The sequence below is a fragment of the Ursus maritimus genome, unplaced genomic scaffold, assembly GCF_017311325.1.
Source record: "Ursus maritimus isolate PB19 unplaced genomic scaffold, ASM1731132v1 scaffold_2, whole genome shotgun sequence".
In the NCBI taxonomy this organism is placed as follows: domain Eukaryota; kingdom Metazoa; phylum Chordata; class Mammalia; order Carnivora; family Ursidae; genus Ursus; species Ursus maritimus.
In genome coordinates, this window is record NW_024424452.1 from 104,654,846 (window position 1) to 104,669,210 (window position 14,365).

At 44.7% G+C, this 14,365-nt stretch overlaps 1 protein-coding gene across 2 annotated transcripts; it reads right to left on the minus strand.

Annotated features, from left to right (window-relative positions):
- Positions 1–7,704: 7,704 nt before the first annotated feature.
- Positions 7,705–14,365, minus strand: RAB29 (RAB29, member RAS oncogene family). Of its 2 annotated transcripts, XM_008699538.2 has the most exons (6): positions 14,245–14,365; positions 13,705–13,962; positions 11,352–11,423; positions 10,278–10,459; positions 9,865–9,986; positions 7,705–9,581 (listed from the first exon to the last, which is right to left on the minus strand). In XM_008699538.2, exons 2-6 carry the CDS (start codon positions 13,826–13,828, stop codon positions 9,470–9,472), a joined length of 612 nt encoding a protein of 203 aa, XP_008697760.1. In that variant the 5' UTR covers positions 13,829–13,962; positions 14,245–14,365; the 3' UTR covers positions 7,705–9,469. The 2 variants fall into 2 exon arrangements, with proteins under 2 accessions (XP_008697760.1, XP_008697761.1); XM_008699539.2 differs by lacking the exon at positions 11,352–11,423 and having other exon boundaries at positions 13,705–14,315.

A 14,365-nucleotide genomic window follows, 5' to 3' on the forward strand; every position in this document is an offset into this window, starting at 1 on the left:
CACTAAGGGGCTGCTTCAGAATTGGAGGGAAATTCCATAGGTTCAAAATTTTTGACCTTAAACGCGTTAAGTCCTTACCCCTGGCTTCAGCATTAGCCCTCAGGGGCGCCAGCCACTGTTGGAGCAGAAAGGCAGGATCATAATCAAGGAATAACTTCACTCCCAATTTTCATTCTCCATTCTGGACCTTGAGATCCACTTCAGGGTCATTAGAGTCCCCGTCTCCGACATTACTTCAGGGGCTTAATAATGATTAGAAGCATGTGCTCTGCAGCCACAGCGTGTTTTGGTTTGAACCTCAGGTCCACAGCTTAGTAGTTGTAAAACTGTACCTCACTGTGCCTCCGTTTTCTCAAGTGTAAAATGGGGAACAAAGATACTTACCTCATAGTGTTATTAGGATTAAATGAGTTGAAGTATGAGAAACCCCCAGGACGGTCACCGTGCACAGTAAGCAGTGTCTAAGTATTTGTTATATTCAGAATTTGAAAGATGACCTGATCTTGGGTAGGAGTGGGCTCAAGACTCAAGACAAACAACCTAGGGTCACTTAGATCATTCCATTTAAACTCATGAACGTTTGTTGAATGCCTAAAATTCTCAGAGTTAGAGCTGAGGATCCCTATGGGAATGACTAAGGTTTACTCCACCATTGTAAAATAAATTTCAGTGCCTGCCACAGACAGCCTGTTAATAACCAACTGAAGATACACTCCATAAACAAACAAACCTAACACTGTCTGCCTCCCAAAAATCTCCCCTTATAAAATCTGGCTTCTCTAAAGGAAGGGAATGGCATAGTCCACCAGTGAAGCATTAAACAAACTATCTTTTCCCTTTAGCCATGTCACTCTACCCTTTCTTCCCTGAATTTGTGTGTGTGTGTGTGTGTGTGTGTGTGTAGTAAAAAAGTGCAAACAATAAATTCACCATTTTAATTATTTTTAAGCGTATACTTCAGTGGCATTAAGTACATTGACATTGTTGTGCAACTTTCACCACCATCCATCTCCAGAACATTTTCACCTTCCTGAGACTCTGTACCATTAAACACGAATTCCCCATTCCGTCTCTCCCCAGACTTTGGCACCCATCATTTTACTTTCTGTTTTTATGAATTGGGCTGGGAACCTCATATAAGTAGAATCATACAGTGTTTATCCTTTTGTGTTGACAGATCTCACTTAGCGTAATGTCTCCCAGGTTCAATCATGTTTTAGCATGTATCAAAATGTTTTACTTTTTAAAGGCTGAATAATATTTCAATGTATGTATATACCACATTTTGTTTCCCCATTCAACTGTCAGTGGACACTTGGGTTGCTTCCAGATTTTCACTACTGTGAATAATGTTGGTGTGAATATGGGTGTACAAATATCTCTTTGAGCCCCTGCTTTCAGTTCTTTGGGGTATACACCCAGAAGTGGAATTGCTAACCATATGGTCATACTGTTTTTAATTTTTTTAGGAATCTCCATATTATTTTCCACAGAAACTGCACCATTTTCATCCCCACCAACACTGCGCAAGGGCTCCAGTTTCTCCACATTCTTGCCAACACTTCTGGTTTTTCGGTAGTAAGCATCCTGAATCAGTGTCCGAATATATTTTGACTAAGTATATAGTCAAGCATGAATGTCAAAATGCCAGTGCAGAGACTGGGGTGGTGCAGTGATCATCAGTGACTTTGCTGAAGGTTGTTCTATTAGGGCAGATTGCTATTGTTTTAGAAAATGGCTTTATTTAGTATTGTGAGATGAGGCAGAGAGATTCTTGTTACTCATTTATTAGGTAATGAAACGAACTGGCCATAGTCAACATGTCCAGGCAGGTGGAAAGTTCAGGACGGTCTTCCAGGCCTTGCCCATCTAGTTTAGTTCAAGGCCAGTTGATAGACGGCCACTGAATTAAGGCTCTTCCTCTTCCAAGGTGAGGGTCATACCTTACTCTCTCCCCACTTCAGCTTCAGCTAACATCTTCCCTCCATTTGCTTGTTCATTCACTAAATATTTCAACAAACACTGTCTCTTAAGAAGAAAGTAACTGAAGATTTGAACTTCTAGTTTACTTTTTAGTGGACAAGTACTGAATTATGCCTTCAGGAGCTCCAGTACTGTCTCCCGGGCTCCCAGAATGTGGAATGCAGTCTTCAAGGTCAGTTCCCTCTTGTTCATCCCCAAATGCTCTGCCCTAGGCACATGTCTCAACCACAAGCAGTTTGTGGAAACTGAAGACATCATACGATAGGCTAGACTGTAAAAGCACCATCAGACAATGCTGAGCGGACAATACACATCATAAAACTATGAAAAACTATGAAAACAAAAAAGCTAAGGAGACAGAAAAGGCAGTCATTTCTTTTCCCTGGAAATGAGATTTAATGGGCCTTTTAAACTCAATTCTTAATTTCCCTACTATTTTAGTTATATTTTGGGAAGCAGTCTTTTCCTTCTCCCCTTAGGGTTTAAGACGCTAAGAAGTGGCAGTGCTGGGGTGGCGAACTGAGGACTCTTCCCCGTCCCTAACAAAGACCCATTTCCTTCAAGGCTATGCTATAATAGCTGGGTGATTTATAACAAATTTTGGGCACTTACTCTATGCTGGGCACTTGTACTTCTGTGACTTTATGAAAGTCATCCAACTGGAACTAAAGACAGACACAACTTCTACTGACCGCAGGAGCATAGCAAGCCACCTGTCTTTGAAGACCCTCCCAAGAAGTTAAAAAAAACTTCTCCTAGACTTTTTTTTTTTTTTAAAGATTTTATTTATTTATTCGACAGAGATAGAGACAGCCAGCAAGAGAGGGAACACAAGCAGGGGGAGTGGGAGAGGAAGAAGCAGGCTCATAGCAGAGGAGCCTGATGTGGGGCTCGATCCCATAACGCCGGGATCACGCCCTGAGCCGAAGGCAGGCGCTTAACCGCTGTGCCACCCAGGCGCCCCTAGCCTTTTTTTTTTTTTTTTAAACTTCTACCTCCAATCTGGGGCACCTGGGTAGCTCAGTTGGTTAAGCATCTGCCTTCAGCTCAGGTCATGATCCCAGGGTCCTGGGATCAAGCCCCACATCGGGCTCCCTGCTTGGCGGGGAGCCTGCTTCTCCCTCTCCCTCTGCTCCTCCTGCTTGTGCTCTCTCTCTCTCTCTCTAATCAAATAAAATCTTTAAAAAAATAAAACTTTTACCTCCAATCTGCTGACTCTCTGCTCCACCATACTCATAAGAAAGGATGGGACAGAAGGGCTATGCGTCTGGTTCATCTTTCTACAACCCCAGAGGCTGAGTAGCCTTGGAGATAGGTTCATGGTTAAGGAGGATGCTCCCCTGCCCTCAGATCACAGCCAGAAAAAGACTGGTCCACAATCAATTTAAATGTTTAATTTCATTTTCTTGTGTATATTCCTTCTGTTCCAGATTTCTATCTTCCTCTCTACTTTAAAGAGTGTTAAGAGCTAAGGTTAGGTGGATTTCTGTAAATAGAGATTTTGTTTGGGTTGTGGGACTATGCGTGGATTGGATTTTTCTTCTTCATTTTCCTTCATGAGATTTAAAATTTTTCATTAAAGTATTAAAAAATCTGTAGACCCGGGGCACCTGGGTGGCACAGTCGTTAAGCGTCTGCCTTCAGCTCAGGGCATGATCCCAGCGTTCTGGGATTGAGTCCCACATCAGGCTCCTCCGCTAGGAGCCTGTTTCTTCCTCTCCCACTCCCCCTGCTTGTGTTCCCTCTCTTGCTGGCTGTCTCTCTCTGTCAAATAAATAAATAAAATCTTTAAAAAAAAATAAAAATAAAAAATAAAAAAATAAAAAATCTGTAGACCCACTTAATAAATGACTCTTCGTTTCTGTCATACTAAGCATTCGTTATATGGAAAAAATTCAAGGATGTCACCACCAAAACACACACACACAAATGAGAAGCAGTGTATTCTGTAGTAAAGGGTCATTTTCTGGAGTCACACTGCTTGAGGCTAAAAATCAGTTTGCCACTTGCTAGCTGTCTAACCTTAGGCAAAGCCTGAATTTTTTTCTGCCTCCATTTCCATATATATATACCTATCACAGGGTCATTGTGAAAATAAGAATAATCCATGAGCAGTGCTTAGGGGAATACTTAGCTTATAGCAGCGCTCAAATGTTAGTTCCTGGCGACAACAGCTGAAAATGGAATGGTGGTTAAAATCCCTGTACTTGCAAATAAGAGAGCTGATATTCAAAATTAAACGATAGTCACTGCATTTGGGTGACATATCTTAGAAAGTGGAACTTGCTGAGTACACATCTTAGGATACAATGCACTGCATGCTACTCAAACTGCACTTACTGGGGCCCCGAATTTAATACGGAAGCATGCATGTCTCCATTCCATACATGAACATGGTCTTAAAAGCTAACGCAAACCAGAAGTTCCAAACCCCAAAAGGGTCAGTTCTGTTTCTCTAAATGTTTGGACTGATTTTCCTTCTTTAAAGAGTATTTAAAAATTTTAAGTCATCTCTATACCCCAGATGGGGCTCAAACGCACAACCCTGAGATCAAGAGTTGCACACTCCATGGACTGAGCCAGCCAGGCACCCTTGGCCTTATTTTCTAAAATACATTTTTCAGGTCAAATGTTTCCCAGAAACCTAAATGACAGAATGGAGTTGGGAAATTCGAAGACTTGCAGTTACGTCTTGACTTTATTACAAATTCAACCGTCTGCCTTTCAGCCAAATTTTGAGACATTGTTCCCTCAAACATAAAATGTGAACTATTTGCTTTCTTATTTCAAAGATAGCGTAAGAAGCATAGGCAACTCACAGACCTGAGGGAAGAGTTTATATCAAATTAGATATTAGCAGTCAGTGCTACTGGGCTGCCCTCCTCACATCACGATAAATCATAAAATGCTTATCTCCTTGCTCTTCCTATCTGTTCTCTCCTCTTTATTCTCATTACTGTGTAGTTAGTTCCTAATCACATAGATTCTGAGTGTGAATCAAATTTCAGTAGGGTGCCTGGGTGGCTCAGTTGGTTGAGTGTCTGACTCTTGATTTTGGCTCAGGTCATGATCACAGGGTTGTGAGGTCGAGCCCCATGTGAGGCTCCTCACTCATCGGGGAGTCTGCTTAAGATTCTCTCTCTCCCTCTGCCCTTTCCATACCCCGCACTCTGTCTCTCAAATAAATAAATACATCTTTAAATGATTCAAAAAATTACCATCACACAATGAAGTACTGTGAAGTGTAGGTGATAGTTAGTCAATTTGACTAGGCAATGGGGTGTCCACATATCTGGTCAAACATTATTCTGGGTGTTTCTGTGAGGGTGTTTCTGGATGAGATTAACACCGAAATCAGTAGACTTAGTAAAGCAGATTACCTTCCATAATGTGGATGAGCCTCATCCAATCTGTTGAGGGCCTAGAGACCTAAAGGCTGACCCTCTTCTGAGTGAGAGAGAATTCTCCTGGGTGATGGCCTTCAAGCTGGAATATCAGCTCCCCCAGCCTACCGGCCTTGAGACTGAACTGGAACATCAGGTCTGCATGGTGGACTTGCCAGCCTCCACAGCTGCCCAAGACAATTCCTTATAATAAATCCCTTTATGTACATACATATCTCCTATTAGTTGTGTTTTCCTGGAGAATCCTAATGCAGAGCAATACCGTTATATCCTGAAACTCTGCAGATTAAATTTAAGAGGATTCAAATTATGCTTGAAAGCCAGAGAGAAGGCAGGGTTTTTCCACCAATGAGGGCCATATGTAGATATATTCTCAAGTCTTGGGTATTTATGGCTGAAGCAAAAATACATGTAGTACTTTCCAACACACAGCAATTTCTAGTGGCTTCCTACCTATTCCAACTTGCACCTTTGGGGATTACTTGGCTTTAATAAATGAATCACTTATATAGCTGAAGCTTCTTCAAGAGAGTACAGTGAACCAAGAGGGTAGAGGGCAAAAGGGCACTGAGGTTTGTGTCCTTGGGCAATCTGTCAATGGATCTTATAGAATACCATGGAGATGTTTACATCTTCTAACCATAGCCTTAGATCATGTCAAAAGCAGACTACTGCTTACAAAAGGGCAGCAACAGATGGAAAAAGCTCATGTTAGATGGGACACTGTCCTGAGGACAGAAGACAGACCACTTAAAGAAGAATTAAATCTGGAGATGATAGGACAGAGAAATCTCTCTCTCTCTTTTCTTCTTTGGTAAGATTTTAGTTATTTATTTGAGAGAGAGAGAGTGAGAGAGAGTACTAGCGGAGGGAAAGCAGGAGTGCAGGGAGAGGCAGGTGCCCTGCATAGCAGGGAGCCCAATGTGGGTTTGATCCCAGGACCCTGGGATCGTGACCTGAGCTGAAGGCAGACGCTTAACCCACCGAGCCACCCAGGTGTCCCCGGAGATGATAGGACAAAACGAGGAACCCAAATATACCTTAGTAATAGCTAAGGCAAATGAATTTGGGAAATCATTTTGGGAGTAATTCTGGCTCATTAATAGTAACAAAAGAGCAAATCATCACTTACTGTGGAGGGGCCTTCCTTGACCTGTAGTCTCTTTTTCTCTGCTTGTTTGGTGACTCAGCTATTCTGTTCAGTCCAAAGCCAGGGCAGGGGGGCCTGGGTGGCTCAATTGGTTGAGGGTCCGACTCTTGATTTCAGCTCAGTTCACGATCTCGGGGTCCCGGAATAAGCCCCGCACTAGTCTCCACGTCTGGAAGGCAGTCTGTGTGAGGAGTCTCCCCGCCCCCTCTCATGCCCTCTCTCTCAAATAAATAAATCAATCTTTAAAAAAAAATTGAAAAAAAGTCCAAAGCCAGGGCAGTCACAATCCCACAGCTCTGTTCTCAGCCCTTACTTGGGTCTCTTAAAAACACTCTGCAGGAAATGCTTATGTTTTCTTTTTGTCCAAAGACCAGCTGAGTGGCTGGAGGGGCATCTTGTCTCAAAAATGGAAACTTCTCTAGGGAAGGGCTACAACAATATTCATATTCCAAACAATTGTACCAAGACATAGCATCCAAATGATAGGATATAATTATTTTTTGTATAATGATGTTTCTAATCATGTAAATATTTCCCCTTTTAAAAAAATCTTCAATTGTTTTCCCTTTTCTTTATGGATAGGGACACAAAGAGGAATTAGTTATATTTCAATTTCTTCTTTAATTAGTTTCAGCCCTACAATACTCACCACTTATGAGCAAAAATCCAGAAGGGCCAGCCTCCAGCAAGGCTTGAAAAGGCAGGTAAATCCTGAACCAGTGCACAGGAAAAGAAAATGTCTTCAGTTTGTCACAATGCTCACATTTCCAAGCAGTATTTGGAATCTCGTATCAAGTACTCAATTAGTATTAGGCAATTGATACTAGTAAATTAATAGATAGAATAACATTTACCTTCATTTTTAAAGAAGGTATTTAAAAAATAGGGGCGCCTGGGTGGCTCAGTCGGTTAAGTGTCTGCCTTCGGCTCGGGTCATGATCCCAGGGTCCTTGGATCGAGTCCTGCATCAGGCTCCCTGCTCGGCGGGGAGCCTGCTTCTCCCTCTCCCTCTGCCTAATGCTCTGCCTACTTGTGCTCTCTCTCTGTCAAATAAATAAGATCTTAAAAAAATTAGATAAATAAAAAACAAAGTCTCCATTTCCCTGATACTCTTAAATTATTAGTATAAAATAGTATTTTAATAAACTCACATTAAAAGCCAGTAACTACCATGAATACAAGACTTATTTTGCCTTTATTTGTGACTTTTGCAGAGGTTTAAACCAGTAAATAAAAATCCATTTTCTTTTCACATAAAGGGAATTTGCTATTCCACTCTTTATTTTCAGAATCGTTGTAATAAAAACCTATTTGAAAAGGGTAACACAAAAGAGAACTTCAAGGTCTTCAAACACTGTGCAAAAGTTAGTAACTGGCATTAAAAATGGACAAACCAACCAACCCCTGAAGGCCTGGCTCCTGTCTATTTCTGACATTTGGCCTCTGATCATTCTCTTAGGAGAGTAGTCTCCAAAGTCTGGGGTGTATCAAAACCGCCTGGAGAGCAAACAGCGCATAGGGAAACCCAGGATCATTTACATAGGGAGTGCCTGGATCCTGCATCTTTACCAAATTCTCCAGCAATGTTTTCCAAACCAGGCTGGTCAAATGACCTGGGTAGCTTTGAAAAACAACAACAGTACATTCCCATACCACACCCCTGGAAGTTTTAATTTGGTAGGCTCGAGTTTCAGACCCAGAAATCTTAAAACGTACACATTTTATTTTAAAAAATTTAACAAACTTCCCAGGAGGTTCTGATAAGTTCAATTTGGGAATCTTTCTTAGGACACGTACTTAAAGTGTCTTTCAAAGAACTCTAGGTCTCGGAGTTCACGAAGAATATTCATAACTTTGGGTAGGTTATAAATCACCATCCTGTGAGAATTCAACAAATGAAGCTGTCTAGAAGTGATTTGATACTAAAAAACCTACCCGATTTAGCACTTAAATTACTTAATGATTTTCTGTCTCTCTACTCTCTCCACTCAGGTGAAGGTCTGTACATAAAATTTGTTTCCTGTGGTTGGTAAGTGCTAGGCACCAAAGTGCTCAGAAGCAAGTTGCCCCATAGGATTTTGTTCTGCTAACCTCTCCCTCTTCCATTCAGACCCCCAGGGCTGTAAGGAACAGACCTATTTCAGGGTACCACAGCCAAGCGATGTCACCTGCAGCATTAGGCATCAAGACATCAACCCAGAAACCCTGTGAACCCCGCTCCCACCCCACTGGTAGGGAGATACTAGAAAACCCTAATGGGACAACTGCTTCTTTGAGGAAAGAAAGGCTCTCGTCACACACAACAGGTAGTTTAAAAAGCTTGACTATTCTTGAAGCCCAGACAAGAGAAAGCCAATTATGACTTTAGAAGCTTCAAAACTAGAGTGACTTTTGGGTTACCTCCTGTGACCCAGAACCCACGGATATCCAGCCCCACTCCTTGCCCATCTCAGAATCACAGTTTTCAATTCAAAGTCCAAGACAGAAAGAATCTGAAAGCAATAACCTATGATGACTTTGGGAAATGCCCTTTGCTCTCATTTTCCTCGCATTCCAAAGTCAGATCAGACTGACATATCCACACACATCAAATGGAAAAAGAAACACAAAAATAGGTGAGAATTACGATCCTTAAAACACAGGTGCTGACTTCTGATGCTTCCCACAAAATCCTAGATCACAAGATGAGGGATAAGGTGATCTTTCTTATACAGAAGGCACTGAGCCACGGGAGCCAACAGCAAGTAAGAACTTGGGAGAGATGCAGAGACACACACGAGTCCCAGGTCTTTCCTTAGTGACGACAGTCCTCCTCCCTGGACAGCTGGCAGGAGACAGTTCAAATGTACTTAGTAAGATTGCTGGGTGGGCATCCGAAGGGAAGAGATGAAAAGGCCTCCTAAACGCAGGAGGGAGAACAAGCCAGACACTGTTAGCAGCAGCCCCAGCTGGAGGAGGGCTTGGTCTGTAGATTGATGTAGTCCCCTTGGGTGGATAAAGACATATCTTCTCTGGAATTGCTCACCATCTTTTCAATTAGGACTCTAAAAAGCAAACAAACAAAAGACTGATAAACTGGATGGAACCAAGGGAGACATGGCAGACGTTGTCTTATCACCAGATGGCATTCAGTCAAGCCAGGAGGTTTAAATGCCCCTTTGTCCCCAGTTATCTCGGGAGAAAGGAGAGCATCCCTGACCTTCAGGAGCTGGCATTCCAGGGGCTCAGTCTGCTCTCGTTTGCCCAGAAACAAGAAAAGAAGGTCCACGGGGCGTGGCAGAAGATAAGTAAATCTGTGTGTCTAGCCCTAGAACACGCACTACTCACCTCATGGCCTCATTAATATTTTTGTTCTCCTTGACTGATGTTTCCGTCCAACCGGTGAAACCATTCTCTTTACTGAAACGGTCAACTTGGTCTCTGCTCACTGCCCAAGGGGACAGGTCACACTGGCAAAGAGAGTACATACAAGGCAACACCATAAACTTCTGGAGAATAGGAACACTGCTCAGACACTTCTGGATGTAAAACCTTTCCACCAATGGCTAGAACACCAGCATCTAAAATCTGGCCAACATTCTTCCCAAAGAAAGTCCCAGCATCCCCTGAAAGAAGGTAGAGATGATTTTGCCAACTTGAGAAGGGGAAATGGATGCCCGGAATCAGAGAGCATTTTAGACATGCTCACTCTCTGACCACAGAGAGAGGCCAGGGGCCATTTTCCCAGACTGACCACATACTTTGTTGGCCAAGAGCAGGCAGGGCACGGGCTCTCCATTAGGCAGCGTGAGCTTGCTGTCCAAGTCCTGTTTCCATCTCTGGCTGTTGCTGAAGGTCATGGCGTTGGTCACATCAAACATAATAACGCAGGCTGAGGCATCCCGATAATACAGTCGAGTCATGGAGGTGAAGCGCTCCTGCCCTGGGAAGAAAGGAGGGAGCCCCCGAGAAGGGGATACCAAGAACCAGTCTCAGAACCGCTTCGGATACCCTGCCCTTTCTACCTCGTTGTTGGGGAGGGCATTAGGCACCGTGGCTGAGTCCAGATTCTGCACCCAGACCGCCCAATTCCAAATCCCTGCTCTGTCATTTACTATCTCTATGACTTTGGGCAAGTGAAGCTCTCAGTGCTTCAGACTTCTCATCGGTAGAGCGGGGATAGAAGCAGTAGCTTTTCTCACAAGGTTGTGATGAGGATTAATGACTCACTGAATCTCAAATGCTCAGGAAAGTGCTTAGCACGTAGTAAACACCACCTATTATTATTATTATTGTATCTATTTTCCGGGGATCTTGTTTCTCCCCAAGATCAGCTGGAACCCTGGAAAAAGCACCCTCCCTCTGCTGTGAGAGCACCCATCTATGGTCTGGACAGTCTACCACCTTGCTAGCCGCCCCCCCCCCATTCATCCAGGGCAAAACATCTACGGACAATATCTACAAGCACTCTACAACCGCCCAGCTTACGAATCCTCTGAACAACTCAATCATTCCAGCTCCAGAAAAAACCTTCTGGTTTTGGGGCACCTGGGTGGCTCAGCAGGTTAAGCGTCTGCCTTCGGCTCAGGTCATGATCCCAGGGTCCTGGGATCGAGCCCTCATCAGGCTCTCTGCCCAGTGGGGAGTCTGCTTCTCTCTGCCCCTCCGCCCCTCTCCCCGCTCGTGCTTCTCTCTCTCTCAAATAAATATATACAATCTTAAAAAATAAAAACCCCAAAAAACAAACTTCTGGTTTTGCTACTCCACTTTTTCTGAGAGCTTGCTGATTAAACCAAAATTTCCTCCCTTGCGGCTCTCCCGCCTTCCCCGCCTACCTGCGATGTCCCACAGCTGCAGCCGCACCATCTCTGAGTCAGACCACTGGAGAACCTTCAGAGCAAAATCCACTGAAAACACACGTACAATTGAATAAAACTTACCTTTATAAAATCCACGAATAAGCTCAGATCAAATATGCAGTTATAACCCTAGAGACACACCACTCCCATCCTATGTATCTATTTATTTTTAAGCTCTCAATGGGTTGAGATGAGCCCACACGCACGCATTAAGTGTGGAACAGCCAATTCTTTCTTTTTAAAACATTTTATTTATTTATTTAAAGATTTTATTTATTTATTTGAGAGAGAGAGAGAGAATGAGAGAGAGAGAGAGAGAGAGCACAAAGGACGGGAGGGTCAGAAGGAGAAGCAGACACCCTGCTGAGCAGGGAGCCTGATGCGGGACTCCAGGATCAAGACCTGAGCCGAAGGCAGTCACTTAACCAACTGAGCCACCCAGGAGCCCCCTTTTTAAAAAACATTTAAAATTTTATCATTATCATAATTGTTATTTTTTAAGTGAACTCTACCCCCAGGGTGGGGCTCGAACTCGCGACCCCAAGCTCAAGATTTGCATGGTCTTCTGACTGGGGCAGCCAGGTGCCTCCCGGTGCCTCTGGCACAGATAATTCATCACCACTCTCTGATGGGGTCTTCAGCTTTCACGCTCTTGACAAACTGATTTATTTGATACTGCTTGTCTCTAAGGCTGGGGATAGAAGGGTGGGAGCAATTATGAAAACAACTCCTAATTTCAAGTTAAACAGCTTCTGGAAGGTCTAGGGGGTTTTCTAGGGGAAGGGATGATAGGGCAAAAGGGGGAAATGAGGTAAGTGTGGTGGCTTTTGCATCTTCCACATTCAATTTCACTGTTGGTTTCTAATCCAATTGTATTATGAGAAAAACACTGCGGGGGGGGGGGGATTCTACACCTTCCATAAGGCTGTAGGGATTATTTTGGGTGGGAATAGGGTTAAGGGAAGAGGTTCTTCCAAGGAAGAAGACAAGGTATGGACGGTGCTTGAGAGCAGTGCTGGAATCTGTAGATGCTAAGACTCCAGGAGCTAAGCCTGAAAGAGTAGGCCGGGAGGGAAACGTTTTGAGGAGAGAAACAGAGTAACTTCCCAGATTTGGAAATACATTTTTCCACATCTGTGTCATAAATGAAAGCTAGGGGGAATTTAGAATAAACACTGAAAAAAAAATTAGCCAGGGCCATTATTCTTTACTAAAGTTAAAGGAGAGCAATTGCTAAAAACTAATTAGCGAAACGCTTTGAACCAAACCCATGAAATAGGAGCCCTCCTATTATTTAGGAGTGGGGGACAGAATGGCAGGGAAATAGTCTTTGAAACTTTAAACCCTAAATGTTGCTGGATGTTCTCAAGGAGGATGTTTTCATTGCAATGTTAATGCTTGTTAATTTTTTTAAAAAATTTCATAATGAACACCAGCACCCACCTTCAAAATTTACATCAGTGCAGGTTTTTATCCCCTAAAAAAAGTTCTCTTACTGTTTGTTAACCCTTCCTCTTCACCTTCACCTTAAGGTCCTTAGCTCTTCCCAGCTAAGGACCTTAACAAAAACGCATTTCTACTTCTGGGAAAAACAACAACAACAACAACAACAACAACAAGAAACAAACAAAAAACAAAAAACTTGAGCCCAAGGTCATCCCTAGAAAGAAATGTATGAACTTCTTGGTGTTCCTTTTCCCCCTCGTCAGCTTGAGAGAAAGGGGGGTGGGAAGATAGGTCAGACTCCTTGAATAATTTCTAGCTGCCTTTATTTAAGCAATCCGTGGACAAAAATACACACAGCTCATCAGCCTTGCTGAGCATCGGATTGTGTGGCTCAGGGGCTCTCCCATTCAGGCATCCCCGAAAACAAAGGTAGGATCCTTGAGTCCAGACTAAATACCTTTCCGTTCCTTCATCAGCTGTGAGAGGCAGACCAAGAGCCCCAGCTGGCACTTAATCGGGCCTCCCGGAGGGGTCCCAGCGGCCTCGGCTGATCTCAGAGATTGGCGGGTGACCGCTTGGAAGGTTGCAGGAGGAGACCTGAGTTCACAGTTCCCCCGAGAAACGCAACAATTGCGTATTTTCTCAACCTCCCTTCCCCATTCCTCCTCTTCACACCTCGGCCCAATATCTTTCCAGGCGGTCAGCTCGGACAGGGTGAACCGAATTGGGGAAACGCAAGAGACATGTGCAAATCAAACACCCGGCAAGTCCTCCCTCCAAGATCCCAGACACCTACTTCCTGACCCGAGGAACGACCCAAGGACACGGAGGCCCCCGGCCCCAACCCGCTGGGGTCCACCCGGCCCTCGCGGCGACATCTCACCTCCCACCGTGGACTTGTAGTGTTTGCTGAAGCTGTCCTGGGAGTATCGCTGCACGAGAGACGTCTTGCCCACCGCGGCGTCGCCCACCACCAGCACTTTGAACAGGTGATCGCGGCCGCCCATGGCAGGCGGGCTGGACTTGTGAAGGAGGCGGCGGGATGGGGGGGTGGGTGGGGAAGGAGTCTCTTGTTTTAACCCCTTTCGCTCCGGACCCCTACAAACTGAAGTTCGGCATTGTAGCCCACCGCCGGCTGAGGCTGTTCTGACGAGAAAGCAGAAAGGGAAACTTTGCACTCAACCTTTACGCGCTTCCTCCCCGCGCGGCCGCAGCCTGGGTGGGGCACAGGGCGCGAGCTCTGAACCCCCCGGCTGTTGCACCTTCTCCCCCACCCCGCCCCGCTGCCGAGAAACGGGACGCGACGCAGCGGTGCCTCGCCCACCGGGACTTCCCCGGAGCGGGGCCAGAGAACGACCGAACCCCGACCAGCTCATTTCACAGTCGGGCTCAGATGGTGGGGTCTTCCCCGCAGGGCACAAACCAAATTCGGGGGAAAGAGCGGCTCACACTTGGATTCCCGGGACCCCGGACCGCCCCGGGCCGCTCGGTCCCCGTTCCTCGGCACGCGTGACGTGCCGGGCGGCTTGGCGCACTACATTTTC